The following is an 18,348-nucleotide window of genomic DNA, read 5'->3' on the forward strand; positions in this document are numbered from 1 at the left end:
TTTTAAAAGCATGATCATTTCTTCTTTTTTTTCTTAAAGATTTATTTATTTGAGAGAGAGAGAGAGAAAGCATGAGCAGGGGTGGGGCCTGATATGGGGCTCGATCTCATAACCCAGAGATCATGACCTGAGCTGATATCAGGAATCAGATGCTTCACCAACTGAGCTACCCAGACGCCCTGCACGATCATTTCAATAAACACAGAAAAACCACTCGACAAAATCTAATGCCTTTCCATGATAAAAATACTCAACAAGCTTGGAAGAGAAGGGGACTTGGACAACCTGATAAAGGACATCTACTAAAAACCTACAGCTAATACCACCCTTAATAGTGAAAGACTAAAAGCTTTCCCTCTAACATCAGGAGCAAAAGAAAGATGTCTGCTCTCACCACTTCTATTTGACACTGTACTGAAGGTTGTAGCCAGGGTAATTAAGCAAAGAAGAGAAATAAATAGCATCCAGATTAGAAAAAAAGAAATAAAACTGCATCTATTTGCAGGTGACATGATCTATGTAGAAAACCCTAAGGAATCTACAAAAACCTATTACGGTTAAGAAACAAGTTTAGCAAGGTCGAGGGATATGAGATCAATATACAAAAATCATTTATATTTCTATACACTAGCAATGAACAATCAAAAAATGAAATTAAAAGTTCAATATACAATAGCATCAAAAAAGTTAGAAATAAATTTAGCAAAAGAATTGCAAAATTTGAACACTGAAAACTATAAAACATCCTGAACAAAATTAGAGAGGATCTAAATAAATGGAAAGATACTGTGTGTTCATGGAGTGGAAGACTTAATACTGTTAAGTTGGCAGTACTCCCCAGATTGATCTATAGATTGACTGCAATCTGTATCAAAATCCTAGCTGGACTTTTTTTTGGTGTGTGTGCAAATTCGACAAGCTGATTATAAAATTCTTATGAAAATGCAAGGGACCCAGAATGGCCAAAATAATCTTGAGAAAGAATAAAGTCGGAGTACTCACACTTCTTAATTTAAAAACTTACTACAAAGCTCAAATAATCTAGAATAATAAAGTAAAAGTAAGCAAGTACAGTCTGGTACTGCCACAAGGATGGGCAAATAGATCAATGGAATAGAATCAAGAGCCCAGAAATACTTTTCATGGTCAATAAATTTTTGACAAGAGTGCCAAAAAAATTCAATGGGAAAGAATAATCTTTTTAACAAATGGTGCTAGCACAACTGGATATTCACATGCAAAATAATGGATTTGGACTCTATACCATTTACAAAAATTAACTCAAAATGGATCAAAAACTTATATGATATGTAAGAGTGAAAATTATAAAGCTCTTTGAAGAAAACCGGTGTAAATTTTCAAGTTTCTTACATATGACATCTAAAGCACAACCAAAGAAAAAACAGATGAACTGAACTTCATCAAATTTTAAAACTTTGTGCTTCAAGGGACACTATCAAGAAAATGAAAAGACAACTCACAGAATGGAAGAAAATATTTGTAAATCATACATCTGATAGGAGCCTAGTATCCAGAATATAAAAAGAAATCTTACAACTCAACAATAAAAACGCAAGTAACCCATGTAAAGATAGACAAAGGATTTGAATACACATTTCTCCAAGGAAGATACACAAATAGCTAATAAACACATGGAAATATTGTCAATGTCATCAGTCATTAGAAAATCTAAATCAAAACTAAAGAGATACCATTTCTCACCAGGCTATAGTAAAAAAAGACACACAATAACAAGTGTTGGCAAAGATGTGGAGGAACTGGAACCCTCATACATTGCAGCTATACAGGCAAACTGTGTGAAATAGAATGGAACAGTTCGGCAGCTCCTCAAAAAATTACACACAGAGTAAATATGACCCAGCAATTTAACACCTAGATATATGCACTCAAGAGAACTGAAAATGTATGTCCACACAAAGACTTGTACACAAATGCACAGAACAGCGTTATTCCTAACAGCCCCAAAGTGGAAATGTCCCGAATGCCCATCAACTGATGAATGAACGAAGAAAATGTGGTACGTCCACGCAATGGATTATTATTTGGCCATAAAAAGGAATAAAGTACTGATATATGATACAACATGCATAAACCTTCAGACCCTTACGCTAAGTATAAGAAGCCAGACACAAGGGCCACATACTGCATGCTTCCATTTACCTAGAGTCCAAAATAAGGAAATCTAGAGACAGAAAGTAGATTAGTTGTTGCCATAGACTAGAGGAAAGAGGGAAGAGCAAGTGGCTGCTATTGGCTAAGAAGTTTGTTTCTGGGGTGATTAAACATGTTTTGGAATTAGTGATGATGAGGTTGTACAACCCTGTGAATGTACTCAAACCACTGGATTGTGTACATCAAAACGGTAACGCTTATTAAATACGCCATCTCAAAAAGTACGTATTTCAATGAAACTGAATTTAGAACACATGATATACCTTATTATAGTATCAAGGTACCAAAGTGGGCTAGTTAAAAAGTCTCGCAAGGCATGAACTAGTTGCTTTAATAATATACTGAGAATCCCCCAAACGAACTAAGTACATTAAAAAAAAAATGTTGAGTTTTAATGTACTAGACATCGAAAAACTGATACGTAAAATCTAAAGACTGCTTTGATTTAAAATGGGTAAATACAATGACATCATTTCAGGGATGGGGTACCAAGCAATCTGCATTTTTCCAAAATATTCAGATCAAGAAAGAGTTACCAACATAGAAATGAATGAAAAATACAGATAAAAGAAAAGGCTAGAGTCCAAAGAAAACTAAACACATCTTGGCTAAACAGCTGTGTTGAAAAACAATTTCTTATCTTGCAATTAAGAACCGATTTCTTTCTAAAAGACACAGGACATTGGGTTAATAGATTTCTTTAAAAGAAAATCTGTTTTGGCTATTGAAACATTAAAAGAACAGAACATCTGTTTTGCAAGTAAAGACAGATTGTATGGAAGAATCAAATATCAAACCACCGATTAGACCAGCATTTAATCTGTTCTATTTAAATTTTCAATAAAAGTAAATGAAATTACATTCTTGAAATTATAGCTCAGCTGTAAATATTTAACACTAGGAACCTCTAACACTGAGATGTTTTAGAGTATAATGGAGGTAATTATTGGTATATTTTAATTATTTTTAATTCTACTTGACATCTAAATCAGAACCAGGTTTTAAAGTACTGTATCTCCCAAATCATTTTTAAAGTATTATAATAGGGAAAACTTACCATCCATGAATTCTGTACATATTGAAATCCTGTTTTCTACGAAAAAGGCACCATAAAACCCTATGATATATGATGAATCACACTGTAACAAAAATAAGACAAAGGTAGTTAAAAAAAACCCTGCAAGACAATACCATAAGATGCTTTATGAAAAAAAAATAACCAAGAAAAATTACCTTATAAAGAATTTCCAATTCAGACATAATTTGCTTCTGAAGTTCCAGTGTAATATCTAGTAGTATGACCTAAATACAGAATGGAATCAACATTTACACATATATTCACCTTTAATTTAAATATAGCTATACTCACTATGAAATATAAAAAGGAAAAAATATGGTGTTTCCTCTCTTCATTGCCTCTTTTTCTGCTCTCCACTACCATAACCCCCAGGAATATGAACTGTACCCACATCTGCCTAACCTTTTGTATTGGGGGAGGTGGTACAGAAGTGATTGATGAGACCAAGGAAAAAGCCAGGTCTCAAAGGTCAGTATTAATGGCTTTAAAAGTCAGTTAAGTTATAACACCCTTAATTTATATACCCTATTTTGGCCACATTGGTTATTTCCAGAAAAGGAAGAAAGGAATGACCCTGAAACCATTAAAAAAAAAATTGTCTTGTAATTCAGACACTAGGCGATAAGCAGAGAGGATGATGAGTAAAAATGACATTTAAAGCAGGTTTTTTAGTTATAAGAGAAATAAGGAGTTTTAAAAATACATCATTTAAAAAATATTTTTCAAAGTCATGTTTCTTTGCTAATAGTATAATAAAATGCTGGAGCTTAAAGGAGCCACAGAAACGATTTCATCTAATTCTCTTGTTTTTAAAGGACGAAACCAAGGTGCTGAGAAGCCACACAGCCTGGCAATGTCAAGGTCCCTCCCTGACTCCCAGACGCCTCTTAGAATGTCCTAGTGGTTTATGGTTTTTCCTTAAAGCATCAACCACAGAGGAAGATTCGTAGCATGAAATGTAAAACAATTTACAAACTTACTTAGAATAAATTCTAGTTTATTTCAAACACTGTTTCTTAAGAAAGGAGACCATCAACTGTTCAAATTTTACTTAACAGTTCAGTGAAGCCAATTCAAGGGAAATTGTTTTTACTTAAAAAAGACAGTGCTGAGAATAAAATAGGTGAAAGATAATTTTTAAGATTTGTGGCCGAGTTTCCGACTCCAGACCTTTCTAGATAAAAACTTAACATTCACGATTACCATGACAATGCAGTTATACACCATCTAACACTGAATCACATTTCTGTATTATAACCTCGGAATATATGCACTTACACTGGAAAAAAACCCATAAATTATGAATTGCAAACTGCTGATAGAGCAAGGAAAGAAAAGGATAATTCTAAAACACACATTTTATAGTACTGACATCCATTTGGGGGAGGGGGAAAGGAAGGGGAAAAAGGCATGGCCAGTTTCTGTCAAGAGTTTTTGCTTTAGGGTTATTTATAAAAGCCCTCACTAAACTAGATTGTAAGTGTAATACAAAACTGCAGAGAAACATTTACACGTTTCTCCCGATCAATAGTCATTTGCCAACAATATTCACTTACCTTTTTGTTCCCGTATAAAACTTAGCGACAAAATAAATTCATCTAGTGTTGTTTCAATTCCACGCCATAAAATAATCAAAACTATTCACACCACTATGTCAAGTACAGGGATGCTTCCACCCCAAAAAACTATTAAAAGGAATGAACTTGTTATTTACCTCAAAGCAGTGGTTCTTTTTTTTTTTTAAAGATTTTATTTATTTATTCGACAGAGACAGAGACAGCCAGCGAGAGAAGGAACACAAGCAGGGGGAATGGGAGAGGAAGAAGCAGGCTCATAGCGGAGGAGCCTGATGTGGGGCTCAATCCCATAACGCCAGGATCACACTCTGAGCCGAAGGCAGACGCTTAACCGCTGTGCCACCCAGGCGCCCCTCAAAGCAGTGGTTCTCAACCCTGGCCTCATGTTACAATTACTTTTATATAAAGGTATTTATATCAATACATGAGCGTACTTGAACCAAATCCTGGTACACCGGCCTTATCGCAGAAGAACGGAATCAATCTTGGGTTGGGCCCACATCTTAATATTCTTAAAAAACCTCCAGCTGGTTTCTAACCCACAGTAAGGTTGAGAACCACTTATCTAAGGTTTCAAAAATGCCATTTATTCAGTACTCTGTATGACTACTGAGACATACGGCATCTCCAGGCCCCCAATCCAGAAACGACAGGACTCCACATGGTGAGCCAACACCTTGCAATTAACCCCAAACTACTGGTTGTAAACATACCATTCCCTTGGATCAAGAACCTTAATTAGGTGCCCATGGCCTAGCATAACGTTAAGACTCTAGCATGACATTCAAAGAATTCTCCCACAATCTAGTCATTCCAACTCCTTTCCCACAGCTCCCCCCCGCCCAAACCCCAATTCTCATGAGAAGCCAGATGATATGGAAGGCAGCTCTGCTCACCACCAAACCACCAGCACAGGAAGTAGGTGCTTTGTTCCGGTGTTCCACACACAGGTCCTGCTTTCCCCACTTCCAGTCTTTGCTCTTGATGTTCCCTCCGCTTGAGGTGGGCTTTCTCATTCCACCCCACAGTTACTAATTATAAAACCTTTCTTATCTTTTCGACCCAGTTTGAATGCCACCACCACCTCAATGAAGCCAGCCCCAAAGCCCTCCATCAGAATTTATCTCCAGCTCTGGCCCGTCATATTGCCACTTCTCACGTTCTGTCTTGGCATTCATGCCTGTCTCCTAAAACCACAAGCCTAGACAGTAAAGTGGTTGTAAGGCCCACGAAGGCAAGGACTGAGTCTTGGGCATCTTTCTCTGGGCCCCCTCCCCCTACACCCAGCACAGGGTCTTACTTACAGCAGTGCCCATTAAGTAATGTGGGATTTAATTAAAGCGCTCCTTACAACCATAATCCTCTAAGTAAGGAGCTGTTTCTAGACAGGAAGGAGGTGGATTGCTTGATTTCTACAACTGAATTTAACACCGAAGACATAAACACCAAAATAAATAGAAGTGCCACACTGACCTAACATGTAGCAATAATACTGTATTTGTGGGGCCAATCCACTGCATTCCAGTGGGCCTTGATCATTCTTGGTATTTGTTATGGTCCAGAATTGTGGAGATTCCAAAATGGTGCAAAAGTGAATAAAGTAATTTCTGGAACTTAAGAGGGAAAGTAAAATTCACCTTAAAATAATTCTACTGAAATGCTCTTCTATTTTCTGGGAGACTTGGCACTCTAGGTAGAAGGTTAATTCTCCTTCCCTTGGGCATTCCTGGGAGTGAGCTTTTAAACTGCTAAAAATAAGTCCAATTCCTTACTTGAAAGCAATGGAAAAAAGCATGGCAAATTCTAATTTTCTTTTTAAAGTACAAGGAAAGTATGGACTCCCTGAGTCTTCATTATTATTGTGATTTTTTTTTTCTCCTTAGGAAGAGCTCAATTTTTCAAACTGGAGAGGATCTGCACGTGAAGCATTTCACGGAGAAAGGGTTAAGTGAGAAACTGAAATACCTGGGTGCGTTTCTGCTGCTCTCCACTACACCTCCAGGACAAATAAGGATGAGTTGTCAAGTTAAATATAAGCAGTCAAGTGACTGAATTATAATTTACTCTGTGCTCAATTTAAATTAGTGTGAGGCTATTAAAATATACAGTATAAATACGGCAATTCATCACAAGCTGTCATGGATGACTTCATTTATTTGCTGGAGTGGCACACGCTCCACTAAAGGGAAGGAGAGCAAAATCACAGGTCAAATTAAGCTTCTATTCTGTTTTAATTCGCTTATTTAATCTGTGGCGACATAATTGTCTTTTACAGTATGTACAACTCAGAAAGGAAATTTGGGAGGATTACAGTCAGTATACAAATGATTAATCAAATGGTCCATTTAAATGCTAGTTTAAAAGCAGCAGAAACCCAAAGCAGTCAAAGAATGATAATCAGCACATGCTATATACAGCTAAGAAATTTCCCCTTAGATGACTTTTTCCCAATTAGAAAATAAAAAATATTAGGAAAACTATTAGGCTGTACTTTGAAAGATTTTACAGAATACATTAATGATATAAAAAGGTTCTGTTTGCCAAGATGGCTAACAGTATTTTTATTTGTTTTCTGCTCTACTTGTTTGCAACTGTCTCTCTTAACCTCCACCCCCGCCCCCCAGTAAAGTGAGTTAGAAACACATTTCATGAGTTACAGTCATTAGCAAACGGTTATCTTTGGTGAGCATTTTTCAGAATGTTCTCTTTAAGGTAGAAATTGTTCTAAATTCACTGGTATAAAATAAAAATCCAAGGTATTTCTATTCTTGCCCAAATTCAACTTGCTTTTTAAAATATCTGAAGTGATGTTTTCCCACCTTTGAAGTCTGAAAGGGGAAACACTACAAAATTCTTTTGTTAGTCTAAAAAAGTAAGAACATTTAGAAGTACAAAGAACAGAAATATTTTGAGTAGGAAGAGAAAAGTAATGGATTTTCAAGGACTCTTATCTACTTGCTCCCACAGACATTCAAAGTGCTGGTCCAACTGACCACTCGGCTTGGGAAATTAAATTTCCCTCATCATTCTATGCAGGCGTCAGAGCCCTGCAGGTGATTCTGTTTAGACAAGGGCTGTGATTTGCTGCTCTTCACAATCCCTCTGTGACATGAGGCAGCCCCGTTTCACAGCTGAGGTCACGGAGAGGTTCAAGTGACATGCTTGAAGTCACACAAAAGTCAGGAGAGGGTCAGGAAAAGATCAAATGCACTTCTAACTCTTAACCTTTCATTTCACCCTTTAATATAAAAAAAAAAAAAAAAGCAAAGAACTACTCTGGGTGAGAGCAATGGTCCATACAAAGAACACTACGGTTTATTTTGTATGTGAGCTGAACCTGCTTTCAAGATGCTGCTTCAAAAGATGAATGAATGAAGAACAAACGAAAGAACCAAATTTATTTATTCAGTCATTCAACAAATTACGTGCTGACCATCTAGTTACTGCATGCAGTCCTCTGTCTAGGCCCAAATGCGAGGTTCTGCATGACTCAATGAGTAAGACAAGAAGAGAAATAAGATCTGTTCTCTACTTACAAAGAGATTTCAATGTAAGGAGAGAAATGCACATATATATTAATAGCAAAATACAAGGCAGTATGTGATAACATCCACAAGAAACACATACAGAGAATTCTAAAGAGGTTCAAAGGAGAGAGTGAGTGAGTGATGGATAGACCGTATGTGACAGGATTTATCTACGGAAGTTCAATAGAGGAGCGGGCTTTGGAGCTGACCCTACAAGGGTGTTAAGAATTTTGATAGGTAGAGACATGGGTGAAGGCATTCTAATTAGAGAAAAATATGGGAATCAAAGTGTTGAAGTGTGAAAGTACCTGGGTTCAGATAAAGCAAAGAGTTCAACTTAAAAGCAGCACAGCATTCAGACACGTAAGATAATGCTATAAAAGTAGGCTGATGACATACTGTGCAAGATCTTGAGTTTCATCCCATAGAGTTTTTAGTTTATTTGGGAGCAATATAGAGCCTTTGAAGACTTTCGAGAGGGGAGGAGATGTGACCAGAACTACGCTCGAGGAAACCAAATCTAAGGATAGTGAGCAGCAATACAGGACACAAGTTGAGAGCATGAACTTGGGGCAAGGCTTGCCTGACTTCAAATCCTAGTTCTATTAGTTGTGGGACCTTCAGCAAGCTATTTATTAATTAATTAATAATTAAATGAGGAGAGGGTATGTAGAGTGCTTATTAGCACAGTATAAATGATCAATAAGTGGTAGCTTCCATTACTGAGAGAACACGTTAAATACTGTTCGACGTCTGACAAGAAACAAAACAAGCATCTGGACTGAAGCAGTGACAAGAAAGGAAGAGATCCCAAGTAAAACAAAACCAAACCCAGAAAAATGAACAGGCTTCCAGACACTGACAACAGTTAAAACAGGACAATGATCCTTGAGAGATGGAAAACAAGTAAGAGGAGCCCTACGACGGTCAAGCTTACTGACGAGAGAGTGTGCAGGCTCCTGTGCGGGGCAGGAATTCCAGGCAAAGCTCAGCCATCTCCCTATGTTGACGAGATGGAACTGGGGGTCTGAGGAAGCCAAGGCAGCTAGAGCTCCCTGGCAGAAGACCAAAGGGAGAGGGCAAGGGATCTGCCAAGGGGCCCCTGGAGTCTTCAGCTGATTAATGATCAATCAGTACCTGGATGTCAGGAAATTATCTGAGCGCAAGGAAAGAACCACCAGAAAGGACCAGAGGAAACAATCTCCAGACCTCACATTCGGCAGAAAGAGTTTGTGTTCCCACAAGGGAGGATGGAAAACCTCGTAACTGTCAGAGCACTGGTAGAATATACAGAAGACTATTGCCTTAACTGAGTGGGGTAAATTAGTTCTCGACTAAACACTGGGCTGGTCCCATCTAATAAAGCTTAAAAGCAAGTCTTGAAAGGATCAAACTGTTGCAGAGTCACTAAATAGCATCTCAGAATAAGCTCAAGAATATTTATAGGAATGCAAAAAATCTAGTGTCTATGACGCATGACTAGCATCCAATCAAAAATGGTAAGAGTTTTTAAAAATAAGAAAGTACTGGGCACCAGGCTGGCTCAGTAGGTTAAGCGGCCGACTCCTGATTTTGGCTCAGGTCATGATCTCGGGGTCCTTAGACCAAACCCTGCATGGGGCTCTGCACTCAGTGTAGAGTCTGCTTCAGGATTCTCTCTCTCCCTCTGCACCTCCCCCCACTTGCTCACTCTCTCTTTCTCTAAAATAAATAAAAATAAATCTTGAAAAAAAATAAGAAAATACAACCCAAGATGAGGAGAAAAAGCAATCAGTCAAAACTGACCCCAAATGACACACACGATGGAATTAATAGACAAAACCATTAATTCAGTTAATTATATTCCACATATTCCATAACTACACTACATATATTCAGGAAGACAGAAAGAAAATTGAGCATGTTAAGTAAAGACATGGAAGATGTAAAAAAGACCCACATAAACTTCTAGGGATAAAAAGTACAGTGTCCGAAATGAAAAATACAATGGACAAGATTAATAGCAGATTAGACAATGTAGATGAAAATGTGACAAGAGACACTATCCAAAACTGAACTATTAGGAAAAAAAGACTAAAGCAAACAACAGAGCATTGTTATGCTACAGGACAACTTCAAGTAACCTAAGTACATATGCAATTTAAGTCCCAAAGTTGGGGGAGGAGGGATAATGGCTAAAATTTTCCCAAATTTGATGAAAACTAAAAATCCACAGAGCAAAGAATCTCAACAAATCCTAAGTATATGAATCAAGAAGAAAATTACATAAAATCTCATTATCATCAAACTGCATAAGACTCGTGATAAAGAAAAAAGTCCTAGAAGCAGCTGGAGAAGAAGTCAGTTCTAACGTACAAAAGAATAAAGATTTAAAACGACAGTAAGCTTTTCATTGGAAAGAACACAAACCAGAAGACTGTGAAACAAAATCTCTCAAATGTTGAAAGAAAAGAGCGATCAACCTAGAATTCTCTATCTGGTGAAAACATCTTCCAAAAATGAAAGTCAAATATACATTTTTCAGACATGCAAAAGCTAAAAGAATTCATTACCAGAAGACTCATGCGCTATAAGAAATGTAAAAGAAGAAATTCCTTCAGACAAAGGAAAATGACACCGGATGAAAGTCTGGATCTACACAACTGAATGAAGAGCACTGGCGTTGGTAAAAACAAGAGTAAATATAAAAGAAATCTTATCTTACTTTTGGAAATGTCTTTAAAAGACAATTGTCTAAAAAATAGTAACAATGTATTTTGAGGTTCATAACATATGAGAGTAAAATACATGACAGTAACAAGTTAAGATGAGGGAAATGAAAGTATACTATTACGAAGTTCTTATCCTATAGATAGTGGTACAGTATTACTTTAAGGTAGACTATGATAAATTAAGATATATACTATAAACTCTGAAGCAATCACTCAAGAAAAAGGACATACAGACAGAACAGAAAACAAAGAGCAAGATGACTGAACTGAATCCAACCACAGCAATAATCACATGGAATGTTAATGGTCTAAATGCCCCAATTAAAAAGCAGAAATCATTAGAAAGGATTAAAATACAAGACCCAACTATACTCTGGCTACAAGAAATTTATCTCAAATAAAAAGACCCAACAGGTTAAAAGTGAAAGGCTGTATCATGCTAACACTAGCCAAAACAAAGCTGCACTAGCTGTCTATATTAATATCAGACAATGCAGATTTCAGAGCAAAGAATATCACCATGGCTAAAGAAGGGTCACTTTGTAATGAAACAATGAAGGTGCCAATTCATCAAGAAGACTACTAATCCTAAATACATGTAATAGATCTTCAAAAAACATGAAATAAAAAAAAAAGATAGAACTGCAAGGGAAAAAATAGACAAATTCACAATTACTGCTGGAGATTTCAATACCCATCTTTCAAGAGTCGACAGAACAAGCAGATAAAAAACAGTAAATATACAGAAATTTTGAACACTGTCAGCCAACTTGATCTAATTGACATTTATACAACACCCTACACAATAATAGACTTTTTTTTTTTCATGTGCACAGGAAACACCAAGATAATTAATGTTCTGGGCCATAAGACAAATCTCAATACATTTAAAATAATTCCAATTATACAAAGTATGTTCTCTGACCACAACAGACTTAAACTAGAAATCAGTAATGGAAAGATATCTGGAAAACCGCCAAATAATTTGGAACCTAAGTACACTGCTAAGATTTAATTAAAAAACAAAACAAAACTGCCCGTTTTGAAGAAATGGCACATTTCTTTCTCTCGGAGTATGACTATTAAATAAGTTACATGGTTTTTGCCTTGGCTGCAAGAAGCTCAGGGCTAAATAAGACGTTTATTTTCATTTTTTTAAGATTTATTCATTCATTTTAGAGAGAGAAAGAGCATGAACAGGCGGGGCAGAGGGAGAGAGAATCTCAAGCAGACTCTATGTGGAGCATGGAGCCTGACATGGGGCTTGATCTCAAGACCCTGAGATGACAACATGAGCCAAAACCAAGAGTCAGATGCTTAACCGACTGAGACACCTAGGCACCCCTAATTGTATCTACTCTTAAATCATTCATTCATCCAACTCAGATGAAATTTAAACACAACAATCACATCTACTCTTAAATCATTCAACTCAGTTTAAGCATCTAGTACGTTTTATAAATTTTATAGAATCTAGGGATATAAAGTGACTACAGTATAGTCCTTGCTCTAAAGCTCAGTTTGTTTGTTTTTTTAAAAGATTTTTTATTTATTTGTTTAACAGAGATAGAGACAGCCAGCGAGAGAGGGAACACAAGCAGGGGGAGTGGGAGAGGAAGAAGCAGGCTCATAGCAGAGGAGCCTGACGTTGGGGCTTGATCCCATAACGCCAGGATCACGATCTGAGCTGAAGACAGACGCTTAACGACTGCACCACCCAGGCGCCCCTAAAGCTCAGTTTTAAGATCAGGTCTAGTAGACACTGATTTGTAAACACCTACTGTTTTCATTTATTCAAAGTCTCTACTTTAACAGCTCTTTTTTAAATGTGTCTTTTCTTTAAAATTGCTTTTAATCCTTTCCAGAAATAGCGGTTAGCCCTTGCCATACCCAACTAAATAATCATGCACAGGAATTTTAATATTAGCCTAGGTTAAACATAATTCAAAATGTATGAAATTATGAGAAATTATAATGCACTTGCAAAGCCAAGGTTTTTTAGATGATTTATAGGAGTGCTCCCTTCTCTTGGAGTGAATAACCTACAGTTGATTGTCTTTAAATATATTACTGGCAACGATCTAAGAGTTATGATATCTAAAGGAACAAATAACTCAATAGATGGCAAAGCAGTGCCTGAGGTGGTGAAGGTACCCTCTGAGAGAGGAGGGAGCTGAATATCACAACAGGACCATAGCTTCCATAACCTACCACCCCAAATTTAAACCATTTCATCTCCTCTTTCACTATACCCGTGACTCAAGCTAACAGGGGAAGGGAAAGTAATGAGCATCAAGAATTTCGTGGATTTCATAAAAGTTATCCAGCACTTACCTTTACAGCTAATATTTTCCCACTCGGGACATGATATGCTCTATAGGAAGAAAAAAATAACAAAATCACTTGGGATACTAAACAACCGACAGAATGGTTAAGGACATAAATGTGAATCTGAACATATCCGCAGTGACGGGATATACAGATACTTTCAAAGAACACTAATAACATTAGTAGTTTATATTTCTATTGAGCTTAATGGTTTAGACAGTGATTCATTACACATTACCTTAAAATAACCCTCTGAGGTAATGCTGGTATTACTACCCTCCTTTTATAGATGGAGAGCTCTGGTGTACAGAGAAGCTAAGCAGTTTTCCCAACGGCACAAAGTCAGTAAGTGGCAGAACTAGACCTCACACCTACCCTCTTCTGACTCCAGACCCTTACAACTGGCCAGCACTGTGTGTGGGGGGGAATCTTCTATAAGTCTTCTGCTAAGCACTGTATACAGCCATATAAAGTGGGAGGTTTTCCTTTTGTTTACTTCAATTATAGGAACAGATAAACTATATCCCTACATTTCATCAAAATAATCTCAAAACACTAGGAATTAGCTATGGCTTAAGATATATATTCATATAAGAAATCACAGACTTATCAGGCTCAAGTACGTGGTTCATCTTTTCCTAAAGCTGGCATCTCTCAATATTAAAAAAGCTTTAGAAAAGAGACAAGCTCAAATGATCAGATACAGTGAAATAACTACAGTTTAAATCAAGGAATAGAAATACATTCACTTATGGAAAAGATTAAGAGAGTAAGGTTTGTAGAAATAAGATACCATTACTTTTCATTAAGACCTTTTGTGTTTAAACGACAATGTGGCCTTCCACACATGTTCTGCAAGGACTGTACATTCTGACCACTATCCGGGGACAATCCATCTTATATAAAAATGTCTAAACAAACCACACGAAATAAACAAGCACTGCTATTGCAAGTCTACAAAAGTACAGGCTTGCACAGCAGCCAAAATCAGAGTGTTCTTCCCCTCACCCAGCTGTGTTAAGATGTGACTGGGTAGGGAAGATGTGGGGGAATGGAAGTTAGTTTCTTGGGAGTTCCCTGACTTCACCTGCCGAGTTGCAAAATATATTTACCAGGCTCCCAATGATGACTTGGCAACGATCTGGTAGGAAAAACTGATCATTTCTTAAAAACAACACATATATTCTCCTATTAGCAAAACGAAAACATCACTCTCTATTGTTTTGACAGAAATACCTGTGTGGTTGCTCTGACATTTTTTTAACAGCTTTAGTGAGGTGCAATTATACATGTAAAATTCACGTGTTTTAAGTATGCAATTCAATGATTTTTTAGCAAATTTACAGAGCTTTTGCAATCAATGACAAGTGTTTTTTAAGTGACCAACTTACAGAAATGGTTTAGTTATTAAGGACCTGCAAGTATTTGTAACTTTTCACATATAAAATGTTATAAATTCAGGTAAGACTAGAAAAAAACATATATATGTATGTATATATGTATGTATACATCTATAAATATTCCTGTTATAAGAAGTTTGTTCTGTTTTTCCTATTTGAGTAGACAAAGGTCAAGCCGACTGTGGAAGGTATACTTAGCCTTTAACAATTAATTATAAAGAAATTCAAGTATATCACATTAAAAGAAAGGCAAAATTATAAAAATTAAGTGGCAACTATTGACTTAACCGAAGCTTTTTTAATCTGTAAGATGTTCTAAAGATTTTCTCTAAATATCGGGGTGCCTGGGTGGCTCAGTCATTAAGCGTCTGCCTTTGGCGCAGGGCGTGATCCCAGCGTTCTGGGATCGAGCCCCGCATCAGGCTCCTCCGCTGGGAGCCTGCTTCTTCCTATCCCACTCCCCCTGCTTGTGTTCCCTCTCTCGCTGGCTGTCTCTCTGTCAAATAAATAAATAAAATCTTTAAAAAAATTTTTTTTTCTAAATATCAACCTCCCTAGTATATTAAATACTATTACAGTTATAAAACTTAAATTATTTAAAAAATTTTTATACTTTATATAAAGTGGTATACATTTTATAAGTGGAACCCCTATATTATACTGGTTTTAGAACAAATTACCATTTCATTTACTATGTATGTTAATATCAGACTTTTACAATGTGAAACTACATTTCAGGTCATGATCTGATTGATGATATATCTGAACTCATACAATATACTGGTATATAAAGACTAACACTATTTTTCTCATTGCCTGACAGAGAAGTTGTTAGACTAAGCTAATGTGAAATGTGATTTGAAGGAAGTTAATAACCTTATTCCATGTAAATATAGTTAATATAATAGGTAAGATTGAATGATATATTATTTTCCCCCTGTACACCATAAATTCTTCCAATTTCGACTTTTAAAAATGCTATATATTAGAATTCCTAACCAAGGACTGTAATATGAAGATAAAACAGTTGAATGCATGCACAAGGATCCAAATTTGCAAAAAGAATAGTGGTGTTACTTTGGACAATAAGCAACACCTGGACATTTGAGATCAACAGCAGTGATAAAGAGATGACTAGAAGATAGTCTAATGTGTATACCATACTGGATAGCTGGCAACTTAATAAGCTTGTCAAGAAAGCTGATGTCTTTTCCAAAAGAAAGGTCTCCTATTTCCAAGTGAATTAAAAGGGAGAGGCTTGATGATTTAATCATGATGCACGCTAATTCATCCGTGGAAGTTTGGGTTCGATTTCGAGCAATAAAGATGCTGTGAGGTCTGGTTTCAATGCAGTGGCAGTACCAGTTTAACATTTAATCATCAAGAAGTTGGATGACAAAGGCAAGGCCAGCCATGAGTCGAATGTGTCCCTTAACTTTGCAAATGGCATTCTACCTGGAGAAAAGGAATTTACTTTCAACAGATACTGCATCTCAATTGTCTTGACCTTCCCCAACACATTAACTATAAAGTGATTAATGAAGTTTGAATGGAGGCTCTGGTTACACCAAAAGACAGCTATACACCTCTGCATTGTCTTAATTAACAGCTAACACTTCAAATTAGTTTATTGTTGCCACAGTAATTACCTGTTCCAATGAGTGCATGAAGGAAGCATTTTTATGTGGTATTTTTAGTGCTGAGTCCTTGAGTGTTCCGCTTTGTTTGTGACCAGCAGAGACCTTCTGGGAATAGTCCCAGTCCTTAAAATTGAGCACACGACATATACACTTTAGGACAGCACGAACCAGTAGCCTGGTGTAAATTTTTGCGTACTTAACGAGGAAATGAGTAAAACAGGGGAACACTTACTATTCATCTTTCTTGAATTGTTTTTTCATTTGGAACAACAGGTTTTAGATGATTTCACAAAAAGTTGGTATCAACATTTAATTTCTGTACAGAATCAGATAATTGATTGAGCTTGTAGGTCATACAGAGAATTGTCTAATCTAATCCCTTCTTTTTACACTGGAAACACCCAAAAGCCAGGCTTTAAAAAACTTGTCCAAACTTACAGTGAAAGAGAAGGCCAAGCCTGGAACTGTGGCACAATACATGTATTTTAGGACCTTAAGGAAATATACGGTGATGTTTAAGTTTTCTGAACTGCATTTCAGGACAGGGAAACTCGTAATTCAAAACTTAGAAAGATGCCACCTATTTCCATCAGGCTAAGGACCATCGCATGTGAATCCTTCCAGGCAAGCATTCTGCAAGCACTGCTAACCTATCACGGGAGGCACAAGAGCAAAGGGTGCAGGCTCTGAGTCATTGCCCGGGTTCTGATCCCAGCTCTGCCACCACTTCTTTTTTTGAAGGTTTTATATAAATTCCAGGTAGTTAACATACAGGGTAATATTAGTTTCAAGCGTACAATACAGTGTAAAGAATAGAAAGATGATTAAGACATGGTAGTGTTTCCTGCCCAGTATGGAAGATAGATGTAAACAATTTTTCTTCATTATGCTAGGTGTTAAAACAGAGATATTCTCCATACTTAATAAATGTTCAAAAAATGAATACTACTTCTGGGTGAAAAAATCTACCACTTGGATAGAGCTTTACAAAGAAATTCTACATGCATTTAATTAATTGATTTCATAATCTTATGAGTAGAAATTATTTTTTCCCCAGGTTTGAGGTATCTTTTGACATACAACACAAGTAGAAGTTATCATCATCCCCACTTTATGGGTAGATTTTCAACTGCTGAATCAAAAGTCCTTATAAGGATTCCATGATCTGGCCCTTGGTTACTCAATGATCCCTGCTTCTGCCAATCTCCCTTATTCACAGTAGTCACTCTGCTCTTCCAAACATCCTCCTGCCTCAGCCCCTTTGCACCTACTCCTCAGGCCTGGTACACTCTTCCTTCAATATCCACTTGGTTTGCTCCATCACTTCCTTCAGGTCCAAAGTTACTTCTTTGACTATCCTACATAAAACAGCTCACTCCCTTTCTTTACTCTTCATAGAATTTATCAACACCTAACATAGTTTATTAATTTATTATCTGTCTGCTACCACTAGAAAGCAAGCTCCATGAAAACAGGCAGTTTTGGTTTTTTATTCCTTACCGTACCTCCAGTGCCTAAAACTATGCCGGGCACATTTTATAAATATTTGTTGAATGAATGGATACATTTCCTTAATTGGTATAGGTCTATTTTTGTTTTTTTATTTTTCTTTAGGCAGCTTAAGGTTTTTCTAGGAAACTATACATTTTCTGTTTCCAATTTTGTCATAAAATCATTCACTATATCCTCTTATTTTAAAAATCTCTGCTCTGTCTAGAATTTGGTCTCCTTTGTTTACCCAAATTTTGTTTTTTCTGTCTTCTTTCTGTTATACTTGGTCAATTTTCCCAAGAAACCAGCTATTGCTTTTCTTGAGTTGTTTCTTGAATTTTGATTTATTTTTTCTTTAGTATTTCTTTCCTTCCACTTTCTTTGGATTTAACCCCTTCCACCA

At 36.6% G+C, this 18,348-nt stretch overlaps 1 protein-coding gene across 6 annotated transcripts in view; it reads right to left on the bottom strand.

Moving 5' to 3' along the window:
- Window positions 1-18,348, bottom strand: part of MAP2K5 (mitogen-activated protein kinase kinase 5) — a 249,041-nt gene that overhangs the window by 154,693 nt on the left and 76,000 nt on the right. For all 6 annotated transcript variants that reach the window (XM_087856834.1, XM_045810841.2, XM_045810840.2 and 3 more), the window contains 3 exons: window positions 13,421-13,460; window positions 3,427-3,495; window positions 3,251-3,332 (listed from right to left, as the gene is read on the bottom strand). In XM_087856834.1, the coding sequence (XP_087712960.1) occupies window positions 3,251-3,332; window positions 3,427-3,495; window positions 13,421-13,460 (191 nt within the window). The remainder of the gene's footprint in view (window positions 1-3,250; window positions 3,333-3,426; window positions 3,496-13,420; window positions 13,461-18,348) is intronic.

This window comes from Ursus americanus, chromosome 28, assembly GCF_024610735.1.
Source record: "Ursus americanus isolate L20-20 chromosome 28, mUrsAme1.1.p, whole genome shotgun sequence".
Lineage (NCBI taxonomy): Eukaryota > Metazoa > Chordata > Mammalia > Carnivora > Ursidae > Ursus > Ursus americanus.